The 12,566-nt window shown below is 44.3% G+C and overlaps 1 protein-coding gene across 10 annotated transcripts in view; it reads left to right on the forward strand.

Moving 5' to 3' along the window:
• MAPT (microtubule associated protein tau) overlaps positions 1-12,566 on the forward strand; it is a 156,513-nt gene that overhangs the window by 118,691 nt on the left and 25,256 nt on the right. For 7 of the 10 annotated variants that reach the window (XM_051994914.1, XM_051994918.1, XM_051994917.1 and 4 more), the window contains one exon: positions 9,262-9,354. The exons of the other annotated variants lie outside the window; for them this stretch is intronic. In XM_051994914.1, coding sequence (XP_051850874.1) covers positions 9,262-9,354 — 93 coding nt within the window. The remainder of the gene's footprint in view (positions 1-9,261; positions 9,355-12,566) is intronic. 10 annotated transcript variants of the gene reach the window in all.

A 12,566-nucleotide genomic window follows, 5' to 3' on the forward strand; every position in this document is an offset into this window, starting at 1 on the left:
GCAGTCCCAGCTGCCAACCTGTGGCTCAGTGCTAGCCATGTGATAAAAAATTCTGAAATGCAAGTATCTCTAGAGTGAGGAATAATTCCTTCACATTATGGCATCTGGATACTCTGGACCCGACTGCAGCCTGGGAGATGGAGATATGTGTTGTTACTACCTGAAGTGTTAAAACAGAAGGACATGGTTTCCAAATTGATGGTTGAAGACTGACTGATAATAGTTCTCTTCTATGTTAATCCCAAACCTTCAGATTAGGATGATTTTTTAATTATTTCTTAAAGGGGGTGGACAGTTTAATCTACTTTCATAATATGAATATCCTGAAGGCAGAAGTAGGATTCCAACTATTTTCCCCAAAAGGACAAGAAGAATTAGCTTCTTGGGAATTCAAGGGAATAGCTAATTCCCAAGATTCCTTTAGAAACAGGAGACAGTTCTAAAACAAGATGATGGGAAATAGGAGATGAGTAACCTGCATACTCATTCTGCCTCTCCCAGAGTCAGGCAGGTTACATATCCCCCCACCCAAGTTCTAGGGAGCATTCTGAAAGGTTAAGCTGGTTTCTCTAATTGCCACTGGCTAGAGCCCCCACTGACTGCCCAATTGTAGGGTGTCAGTAACTAGCCCTCCAGATCCATTTAAATACTTAACTATCTGCTAGCTTTTTCATAGAGCTCCTCACTTCAAAGATACAGCAAGAACATTTCTGTAAGCATTTCCCTCAATGCCTCTGGGTCCCCTAAGCTACCTTGATCTCCAAAATGAGCTCAAAATTTGACATCATTTCTTATTGGATCAGTCCTGACATCCCTGCCAGATGAGTCAGCTTTTCCTAGCATGGGTCTAAAACATTCCTACTGACTGAAAAAAAAAAAAACTGGCCTGGGACATTAACATGCCCTCAAAGTCCCAGTGGCAGCTTCTCTCCTTCTGCCTGCAACAGAACAAGACAGATGAAAAAGAAGAGGGGCCATGCGGCTTCAGAGAGGAAAAAGTCCCAGTCCTTCCTCCCTTTGGACCATGTTCTCGCTGGACACCACATGTGTACTCATTGAGAATAGTCAGAAGGGACAGGCCTTTTTTTGAAAGCCTTCTTAGCTTGAGAGGGCCCTCTCCACCATGTTGTTAGCTGAATGGAAGCAGTTCCAGACTGTCCATATGGGGGCTTCAGAGCCCCTCCACTTACCCATCATTATGAATGTACCAGAAGCAAGCTCTGATAGCATCCTCCACGTAGAGGCCGGAAAAGCTAATGGGCTCTGCGTGTGTGCTGGACACTCCCCCCATCAATTTTCACCAAGACCTGGTCTAGGCCAGATGGATTCTCAGAGACCAAAATGGTTTGGCAGTGTATACAGATGACGGATCTCTAGCTGGTGTCAGCGAGAAGTCAGGAATGGGGTCATGTCAAAAGACAATGTTAGAATTTAAAGTCAGAAGACCTGGGCCTTTCATTGCCCAAGCCCATCTTGGCAGCATTTCCTGTTCTGGGCTTCAGTTTTCTCGACTAGCTTCGGTAAGGAGAAATACTGTTAGAGGCAAGTAGAGTGCTGGGCCTGGAAACGCAAAGATCTTATTACAAAAACGGCCTCAGACAGTTCCTATCTGTTGGATGCTGGGACAGTCATTTAAGCTCTCTCTGCCTCAGTTTCCTTTGCTGTACAATGGTGGTAATGGTGGTTGTGAGGATTAAATGAGATGATATAGATATTTATAAAAGCACTTGGCATCATAGGTGCTTAATAAATGCTTATCACGGATGCTTAATAAATGCTTATTCCTTCACCCATCCCCAGAAAGGTGGGAAGGAAGATGAAATAGACAAAGCTAAGAGGAACGTTGTCACAGGAAGGAGGAAAATAGAAGAAACTCCTTGGATGGCTTTGGCCTTCTTAGTAACCTGGGCGCTGAAGCCGCCTGTCAGGAGAGAAAAGGGAGAGAGTGATGGAATCTGGAACAGCTGGGGAGGGGAACATGATAGAAGGCGACAAGAAAGACAGAGTAGGATGGGCAAGCCAAGAGACTGCTGGCATTAATTAAATTTCAGTAAAATTAAATTATTCTATTAGCCAAGAGAATTAAACTCATCATTTTCAGGGTTGCGTATGCTACGGTGCCGTCTTCAAAATGGTTCAGTTAAACTCCAGCCAAGCTCATCAGCCCGGTGATGGGAGGCGAGAAAGAACAAGGTTGGAGCTTGGACCGCTTGGCGCGGTGAATGTCAGTGGAGCGAGGAAATGGAGGGCGTTGGCCAGCTTATTGTAAAGGCTGCTCATAAAGTAAAACGTGGTGAGGAGGCAAGCGAATCCGCGAAGGGGCTGAAGGAAAATACAGGCGAAAGAAAAGGCTGGAGGAAGGAAGGGAGAAAAGGGTGCGGAGGCTGGGGGGTGAGAATTCCAAACTTGGGAGGAAGAACAGGGGACGTCCCAGGTAGGTCTGCGCCGAGAGCTGGCCGCCCGCAATACCGATGAAAGTCACCCGGGTTGGAGGGTTTGAACCGCTTGGGATTGTTTTGAAGCCATATTTAGCATTAGCTAATTTGGGAATTCACCAGTGTGGATGCCCGGCAAAAAAAAGTACATGACTCCGCAATAGGATGTCTGGAAAATGAATAGACCCTTAAAGGACTTCTGAAAACCATTAACAGCTTCCGAGGCTACAAAACGTTACTAATGGATGAGCAGATCAAAGACATAGATTAACAGATTACAGAAATGAGTGAGAAAAAAAAAAAGAGCCGTAGGGGTAATTTATCGGACGGACCATCCTCTGACAAAATGGAGCCGTCAGTAGTCAGCCAATGGAGAGGAAGCTGCCCGGGAAGGCCGGGCTCGGACGGCCGCACTCTGCCCCACGGAGGGAAGACCCCTCCACAAGAGGAGATGCAATCCCCGCGGGGGGGAAAAGTACTCGATGGCAACGTCCTAGCGGGCCGCAAGATGGCGATGTGACTCCGTGAAAGTTTCTCTCCGTGGGTGTGTCTGCATCTTTGTCCATTTGTGGGTCTCTTTTGTCTTTCTCTTCCCTTAACTTCCTTCTCTTCATTCACTATGATACCAGATTGAGTTATGGTTCCCATAATTAATTAGTGCTATTTAATTTAGAGAGAGATGAACAGGACATTTTGTGTTTTCTCCAAAAGAAAATTAACTAAAGCTGTTGGGGCATTGGAGTTTTGATTTGGGGAGGAAAGGGGAATTCCGCCCTCAATGGATTGTTTTTTTCATGGATTGACGGCCCAAGTTTAAAAAAAAAAAAAAAAAGACTTCTAACCAGTGCTTTCATAAAACTCAGTTATATATATCCACTTTTATCCCCCTTCTTCTCTCTTCCTCTGCCCTGACCCCCAGCCCCTGGAAGCTGTGAAGAACTCAGTCGGAAATGCAACAAGACAAAGCAGTCATAAAAATACCGGTTTATAATAGAAGAAGTAGAGAGGACTGTGGTCCTCACAAGGTTCAGAGTTTTGTGTTTTTTTAGACTCTTTTGTTATACTTCACTTTGTATGGGACTTTCAAGTTCTGAAATATATAAATTGACTTTTCTGTTACTTAACTGGTTTTTAAGGCACTCTGGGAACTCTTTTTAAAAGCAAATAATATTTTGATAAAAGTTACTTGTTCTTTGCAAATTGGGGTTTTGTCTAATAAGTTGGCTCAAATGGAGTGCCCCTTTGATGAGAGAAAGGTGTCTTTTCCCTTTTGACCTTAGTCAAGTGTTGGGCCACTTACCTGCTGAGAATGTCTTTGGTTTTGATAGGACAAGATTTTGGCAGGTATCACTGACTGGCTGTGTATTGTTGAGTTGTTTCATGCCCTACTCCCTGTGAGGCCATTTGAGGCTTTCTTGGCAAAGATACTGGAGTGGTTTGCCATTTTCTTCTCCAGCTCATTTTACAGATGAGGAAATTAAGATAAATAGGGTTATTTATCCATGGTGATTTATCCATGGTCATACAGCTAATAAGCATCTGAAACTGGATTTAAAGTCAGGCCCTCCCGAATCCAGACTCAGTGCTCTTCCCACTCAGCCACCTGGCTGCTTGGACTGGCTATAATCTTTATTACTTCCACACGAGACCATGTGCACAGTTGTAAAAGCTTAACCTACCCTCCCAACCCAAGGTTTGACCTTGCTGCCAAATGATTTTGAAAATCAATACAGCAATCAGAGGCAGCACCACATTAATGGGATTATGAAAGATGAACAGATTAAAGAAAAGTGGAACAAAAAAAAGATAGGCAGAGATAGCCAAGGATTTCTAAGGTATCAAGCGTTATGTGAGAAAGTGATGTCTTCTGCTGTTTGAACTTCTGTGGTCAAATGGTGAGACTGGACAAGATTTAGCAAGGAGATCTAATCCAAGTTAAAGCAGCCCTGGGAGATCTGGGCTGAGACATGGTCCAGAGGAAGCAAAATCCAGGTGGGGCTAGAAGCCAGGCTTTGTCAGTGAGGGCCTAGGCTGGCCTTGAGATGGCTGGAATTCCAAGCCTTGACAGATTCACTGGGAAAAGAAAGGACATTTCAGCAGTCAATGTTATCCCAAAAACTAAGCAAGCAGGCTTAGATGGATATTTTGACAGGTGTAGTTCAGCTAGACTAGCCAGCAATAAGCAGAAGCCCAAACAGCCATGAAACCATGGAATTTAAAGTTAGAAAAGACCTCAGAAGTTATCCAATTCAGCCCACACATCTGAGCAGGAATCCCCTACATAATATCCCTGATAGATTAGTCATGGAACTTCCCCTGGAAGATTTCCAGTGATAAGGAAACTCACTTCCTCCCAAGGTAAGACCATTCCACATTTGGATGGCTTATCTAGTATGAAAATTCCTTAAGCTCAAGATTTCATCTCTTTCTAATTCATTTGTTGCCCTACTTTATTCTTTCTGTAAATTCAGAAGTATTTTTAAAACTGACATACCTGTCACTTAAAAAATCAATCCCACGTTAAAAGATTTTTTTTTTCATCTAGAATACCTTAAAGTATGAGGGTGGTATAAATAGGAAGATCTGATAGGAAGATAATAAGCACTGAAATAGGAGCCAGGAGCCAGTTCAAATCCTTGCTCTGTTAACTGTTATCTATGACCTTGTACTTAAAATGAGGTGGTTGGATTAAAAGGTCTCTAGGAGCACTTCTAACAATCTGTGAATCTAGAATCAGTTATTCAACTAACTTCAAAAGTGAGTATCTAAACATTTGTTCTGGAAAGTTCTTACTGCAAGGCTGTGTGGATGTTAGAATAAACCTCCTAATGGTTAAAGTTATCCAAAAATAAAATAATAGGCTACTTTGGAATATAGTGGTTCCCACATTTCCCCCTTCCCCCAGAAGTCTTTAAGCAAAGATTGCATGGGAAAATGTCAGGTATGTTGTTGTTGCTGTTGCTCTGTTGTAGTTGTTGTATGGGTGGAAGAAGAGGGTCTTGTTTCAGGTCTGGGTTGGATGAGACTGCCACTGTGGATCCCTCCAGCTCTGTGATTCTGTAATTTGACACTGGCCAAGAGTAAGAAGCTGGGTTTTAATTTGGATGTGTTAAGGAATACTATTTTTGTAGCAAAAGTATGTCTGCTCAGTTTGGTTAAGTAGCAAGAGATAGAAAATAGGTCCAGGAGCGATGTGTTATTATAGTGAGAAATGCAAATTCTAGGCAGAAAGCCAGGAAATTTGAGTTCTAGTAACTTCTCTCCAGCCCAGTGGCCTTGGGTAAGCCATATATTCTCCCTTATTCTTTCAAGTGGAGGGCGTAGACTAATTTCCCAAGAGAGTTCTGATATTCTATGATTCCATGATAAGAATTACTTCCATAAGAATTCATGGTTGCTGTTGTTCAGTCAATCATTCACTCCTGTCTGTCTCTTTGTGACCCTATGGCCCATAGCACAGCCGATGGTATCCATGGGGTTTTCTTGGCAAAGATACTGCAGTGGCTTGCCATTTCCTTCTCTAAAACACATGATTAGCTCTCTCCAACAATCAGTCCAATTTAAGATTTTAGTAAAAGCTCCATTATGCCTCCTTATGTTACAAACTGGTTTCTGTTCAGCTTTAAACCAGATTGTGATGGGTTCAGGGTGCAGGTTGAGACATAATTTTCAGGCATGGTCGATGCAATAATTTGTTCTGCTTTGCCATGTATATTTGTTACAAGAGTTTTCTCCTTTTTTTTCTTTTCTAATAGGAGAGAGAAAATAAATCTGTGTTAATTTTTTTTAATTAACAAAAAATTGAATATCCCAAAGATGACAATGGGACAAAGCTTATCCCCAAAGAAAAAAATATGAGCATGTACCTCCCTCTCTCAATCCCTCCCTCCCAAATGTGTTTTTGAATATAGAACACTGTATAGAATGTCAGTCTTAGTTGATATGTCAGTTTTACTGAATTTTTTAAAAAGGCTTTTAAATTCTTATAAGAGATCAATCTCAGGATGGGATATGGGAAAGCAATAGAACAGACAACACAATGTAAAAACAGTTTTTATGTCAATATTTTTAAGGGCAGTGGAGAAATAGCAGGCATAACTCTTGATTAATAAAAGGTTATTTAAAAAATTATATTTGATGTCAAACTATGTTCATCCTCATCCTTCTTCCCCCATCCCACCTTCATCTATGCAGTATAATACAGTTGTTGGTGTGTGCCTCCAATAACAGAATCACAATAGATTTTACGAGATTTCGTGGTTTAAAGCTCATCCAGATTTTCCATGGCCCTCTAATTTCCATATCCAGTATCAGAGACACCACACAAATAGTATAGTGGGAAGAACACAGGATTTGGAGTCAAAAAAATTCTGCTCTTATGGATGATTTGGATAAAGACAAGGAGGATGCCTCTCCAATGTGTAAAGGACAAAAATCTTAGTGGGACAACTAAAGCATTTGATGATAGACTCAGGATCCAAAAAAAAAAAAGGTGAATGGGCTGAATTCAGTAAAGTAAATAATATTTAATAAGTAAATTAAGTAATAAAGTAGAAAGCAAGTCCCTTGGATTCACAACTGAAAAGGACTGGGTCTGGAAATCAGGAAATCTGAATTCCTATCTCAATCTGTAGGAAGATGTGAATCTGCAGAAAGACCATTGATTAGAACCAGAGATTGCCTTCAAATTCTGGTCTTCTCCAGGACTCAGTTTCCTTATTTGTTTAAAAAAAAAAAAAGATTGCAAGGGATAATGTCGTGTAAAAATTATCCTGGCATGGATTCTGTCAATACAAAGTTATTATTAAATAAAATTAAATTAAAAAATAAAAAAAAATAAAAAAAGGAAACTGGGCTAGTTGGGCTTAAAAGTCCAACAAGTTTCAACAAGGGACTTTATAAGTTACAAAGAGGCAGAGTGCAGAGGTAGGCTCTGAAATTTTCTATTAGGAAACAATTAGAACTGTCCCAAAAAGTGATTAAGCTTCCTCAGAAGAAAAAAGCACACCTCTTTCATCAGTGTGCTAGTGAACATTTAACAGCTAGCTCTCTAGTGGGGGTGGGGGGAGGGGAAGTATGTAGAACACACTTAAAAGTTTAATCTTCATTTGTTAACTTTTTCTCCATCTCTTTCTTGAGTCTCAACAGTCAACAGGTACAATAAACCAAGCTCTTTATAGCATTTGCAGATTTCCAAGGTGTGAATGCTCACCCCGAAAATTTAACTGCCAGCTCTGTGGAGTCTTTGTGATTCCCCTCCACTAATGGTCTTGTAGATATTGTAGAGGAGCTTTCTGTTAAGTCACAGATTGACCTGGGCACTTTCTAATGTTGTCTTGGTCACAACTGGTGAGTTCAAAGAATTCTTGAAGCCTGACAAATGGAATGTGCCCTGCTCGGTCCACTTGCTTAGAATTTATTTAAGGATACATAAATGTAGAGAAACCAGCAGTCTTCATAGGCTCCAAACAGTAGCAGTGCTCTTTTGGCTTGCTTTACCTCCAGAACCCTCTCAGACCCCCAGCCAGACCTGGGAGTTTGTTCTGTATATTTGAGAAGTTTTCCCAAGGGGGGTGTGGCTAAATAGGGATGCGGAACCAACAATCACATGGCAAAGTGGACTTGGGCCCGAGTTCAATCCAGTACCAGAGGGTATTTACCCTCCAGATTGTCTTCTCCACCCTCGAGTCAAGTACTAGACATATTCCCAGGTCCAGGTGATTGTGAGCCTCTACCTACATCCATGACAGATGTTCCTTCCAAGTTGGAGGAACTATGAATCTATCTAAGTCCTAATTCTTCTGCTTATTAATCAAGGGAGCAGGTTGTGGGGAGGCACAACTCATTGAAAAAGAAAGGAGAGGAAGGATAGGAGAAGTAACTTCATTTCTTTAAAAATACTCGAGAGATAGAATACAGGAAAAGAGTTCACCATTAATACTATAGTGGGAAGGAAACCTTTCTTTTTTTTTTTTCCTAAGGTCCCCTGACAACGTTTCACATCTCCATTTGTCTTTTCAAAAGGAAACCCTTTTCATTCTGCCCACCCCACCTTGCCATTTAAATGTCATCCTGTTTGTTTTACCCTAAGCAAAGATGACACTATAGGTAGGTTTCTCTGTACGGGATGGGATTTTGGACAGGTTTGGTTTGGAAATGAGATAGCTATACCACTATCTGGGTAACCTTAGGGAAATCCCTTTGTACCACCAGGCCTCAGGGTCTGAAGAGTGAAGCTGCTGGACCAAAATAACCTCTAGGGTCTCCTCTAGCTCTAAATCTATGTAGTTTCTCTTTATACACAACTTTTTGAAAAGTTGTGTATAAAATCAATCCCAGTTTCAAATATGTAAGAGCTTGCCTTTTCACAGAACCCTCTTTCACAGTGTTTACCTACATCCTGCCCCTCAAAATATATTTAATTTTGTAAATCCAGATTTTTCACCTATTCTTTTTTTTTTCCTTAAAGTGAAATCCCCCCTCCTTGAAGTCCCCGGCAATGAATGTCTTCACAGGACAGCTCCTCCATGCTGAGGATGAGGACCTGGCACCTTTAACCACTTACTTGCTGTGTATGCTTTTCCAGATTGTCATTAGATGCATGGGGGGGCACCACTTTTCAAAGATCCTCCTTCCCCTCCAGACAGCTCCTGTGGGATCTGACCAAGGTCTCTTCGGTGCATCCAGAAGCAGCACGCTGAGCCAGAGGACTAGGGGCCCCCTCCGGCCTTTCCTTGGTCCCACCTTGGGAGCGCTGAGTACTGTAGGGCAGAGGGGCTCCATGCTTGTGTGCTGAGTGACTCATCTTCTTTTCTGGCTATCAAAGGTGCAGATATTTAATAAGAAGCTGGATCTTAGCAACGTCCAGTCCAAGTGTGGCTCAAAGGATAATATCAAACACGTCCCAGGAGGAGGCAGTGTGAGTACCTGCACCCCTTCAATGCACCCTACTATGATTTATTAGAAGTAGCATGAATCTCTGAATCCCTGTGTCTGTGAGGCTTAAATAAAGAAGAGAAAGTTTTCTCGACATCCAAATTCCTGGCTCCTCAGCCATTTCTGACAAAGGGGTTTCCAGGGTATTGCAAGCTCTGGGTTTGGAGTCAAAAGAACCCGAATTCAAATCCTGGACTTGCCCCATCCTGGCAAGTCACCCAACTGCTCTGGGCCTCAGCTTTAAAATAAGGGGGTTGGGACTGGTCCCTTCCAGCTCCGGACCTATGACCCTGTGATTCCTTGGCCCCTGTCTTCCTGTCCGCTGCCCCTAGAAGTGCGGATTTACCCTCGTTGCGAGATGCAACTTTCAAAGCATAATTAAACTCTCAGCAGACCTTGCAGCAGACCCTTGGAAAGAGTCATTATTGGAAATTGTGACACCACTGACCAAGAACGTTGGGATAGGAGGGTTGTGAATACTAGTGGGGGCTCATCTGGCCCATGAACTGCATTAGTCAACCAGCAGAATGTAAGGCCCTCAGGTCTTTCAGCAGCCCAGGGCATCTGGCAAGTATTTGCTGGTGATGTTAAGAGCTATTTAATTTCTCACCCATGAAGGGCCTCTAGAAAGTTCTTATCATAGAGCAAATTCCGAGGAACCAGCTCAGGCAGAGGCCCCAAGGGCCCTTCTTGGACCTGGGCCCCCAGTCAGTCCTAAGGAAGAAGGATTTCCCCCTTACCTTCTTCCTGAGGAGTAACTATAGTGAGGGGAAGGGTGAGGGGTGGATCCCTTTGTCAAATGTAGTATGTGGATGAGGAGCCAGTGGAATTTCAGCTTGCCCCCCCACCCCTTGTCAGCCCGTCTCACGCTTTGGCTGGAGCAGCCACAAATCGCTTGTTCCCTTGGCATAGGCACAGACCAGCTGTTGGCCAGCTTTGCCGCCTCCTGCTTTTGCAAGGAGAGAAGGGGCATCCGGGGCTTGCCAGTTCTTCCCCTTTGCTGGTGGAGAGAACTGCCCCAGTAGAAATCCAAGAAAACTGACCCCTGCAGACATAGCTTTTGAGATATGAATGTAGGAGCACTGTTGGGGGGCCCTGCCCAGCTTCCCAAGAGGAGCGCCCTGCGGTTGCCATCCTGATGCTCTTTGGGTGTCTCTACTCTAGTTAAGGCCCTGGTTAAGCCCCCCAACATCTCCGGGCAGCATAGCAGTCTTGCTTCTTTAAAGATCCGTTTTGGACAAGAGCAGGAGCCACTCCTTCATTTTTTCGGTTTGTGAATGTTCATGTGTTCTACAGGCTCCCTGCCCATGCAGCACTGGGGGCTCGGGTCTCTTCTGTGGAGACTGAGCGGGTTAGACACAGGGTCTCTGGACTGCTCCGGCTGGTGGGAAGGTCAGCTGTCTCATCCTGGGGGCCTCATGCCGGGCTTTCCCCAAGGAGGGCCCGCCCGCTGTGGTCCCCACGATTCCCCCAGCCCCCAAGCCTGTTTTCTCTCCTAAAAACTCTCCTCTATTCGGTAGGGCAGCCTAGAGTACTGATTCTTGCCACTGCTCTCCTGCCCTACAGCCTCCTGCCGACTTCCCTCGGTGAAACCTCCTTGTGGCCAAACGCTCCCCCTGGCACCTAGCAGCTGTTGCATGGCATTGTTGCTAACCCTGCTCCCCACTATCTGTTCTCACCTCCCAACCCTCCCCCCCCATCTCTGCTGCTTGATGAAAAGAGTGTAAAAAACAAAAACCCATCGCCCGTCCCTGATGGACTCCAGTGTGTACGCTCGGGGCTCTTAGCTTAGGTGTTGGATGAACATGGAAGGAGTTCCTTCTCTCCAAATCCACCCCAGACTGCAGATCCAGAAGACTGCTCTTGTCAGCTTGAGCCGGGCTAGTGAAGAGGGTCAGGCCACAGGCAAGGCCTCCATTCCCATGTGGTCCGAGGAGTTTTGCTCAGTGCCTAAGCTCGGAGCTTAGGGTTGAATGCTTTGGAAGCCTGTCTTGCAGCCCCCACCAGTCACCAGGGGGAACCAGTTGAAAGAATATGGATGGCTCCGTTCATCCTATCCCCACTTCTGGGGAAAATAAGTAATGCCCTAAATATGGTTGTGGGTTAGGAATGTATTTTTTTTTTTAATTAGAAGCTTCAGTTCCCAAAACATCTGGGAATATCACCGAAGATCCTTGGGCTCCCAGTCTTCTTACCAAGGTTGACTGGTGACCACTGCTCCTCATAATTATGGGTTGACCCTTATAAGGGACTGTCCGCCTGACAAACCCCCTTCTTGGTTTTATATTCTGTCCCTTGGCAGGTAACCACTGTTTCTTCCCATGACTATCAAGCAGAAAACACTTTTCCTGATGGAAGGACTACAGGCTGGGGAAATTCTGACCTCCTATAAATTGTGAGCCTCAATTGGAATTATTTTGTCTGCAGAGTTGGGCAATCTTCTGGGTGGCCCACAGCAGTTGTCCCCATGGGTGGTCCAGAGGGTGGTCTGAGGAGCAGCAACAGAAGTGGTTTCTGGCACCAGGCTACCTACCCTCTGACTCCAGCTGCTGACAAGTTCATGTTCATTCTCATTCTCTGTCTCTGCTTATGTTTCTCCTTTCTTCTCTTTGCTTTCTTTCTTTGTCTTTCTCTCTTTCTCTTTTTCTCTGTCTCTCATTTTCTGTCTTTGTCTCTCTCATTTCCTCTCTCTCTTTCCTTTTCTTTCTCTGTTTCTCCCTTTCTCCCTCCCTCCCTCTTTCTCTGTCTCTCTCTCCCTTTCTCCATTTCTCTCATTCTCTTCCTTTTCTCTCATTCTCTCTCTTCTCTCCCTCTCCCTTTCTCTTTCTCCTTCATTCTCTCCCTTTCTCTCTCCCTCTCTGTTGCTCTTCCTGTCTCTCTCTCCCTCTGTCTCTCTACCTATCTCTCTCTGTGTCTTTGTTTCTCTCTGTTTCCGTCTCTCTCTTCCTTTCTTCCTCCCTCCTTCTGACCTAGACTTTCCCATCACAGTTTCAGGGAAAGAGCAAGCAGGAAATCAAGCCAACTGCCCAGGGTTGGGGAAGAAAAAGTCCCCTCCACAGAGCCTTAGTGCCAGGAGCCTGTGGGTGTGGGCCAGCTGGAGCACAGAGAGCCAGGGCTGTTGTGACACCCCCAATTTTGTCTCTTTGGTCCTCCCCTGATTCCCACCCCCAGGAACAAGAGCTGTTTGTTCCTGCC

Source organism: Antechinus flavipes, chromosome 4 (genome assembly GCF_016432865.1).
Source record: "Antechinus flavipes isolate AdamAnt ecotype Samford, QLD, Australia chromosome 4, AdamAnt_v2, whole genome shotgun sequence".
Lineage (NCBI taxonomy): Eukaryota > Metazoa > Chordata > Mammalia > Dasyuromorphia > Dasyuridae > Antechinus > Antechinus flavipes.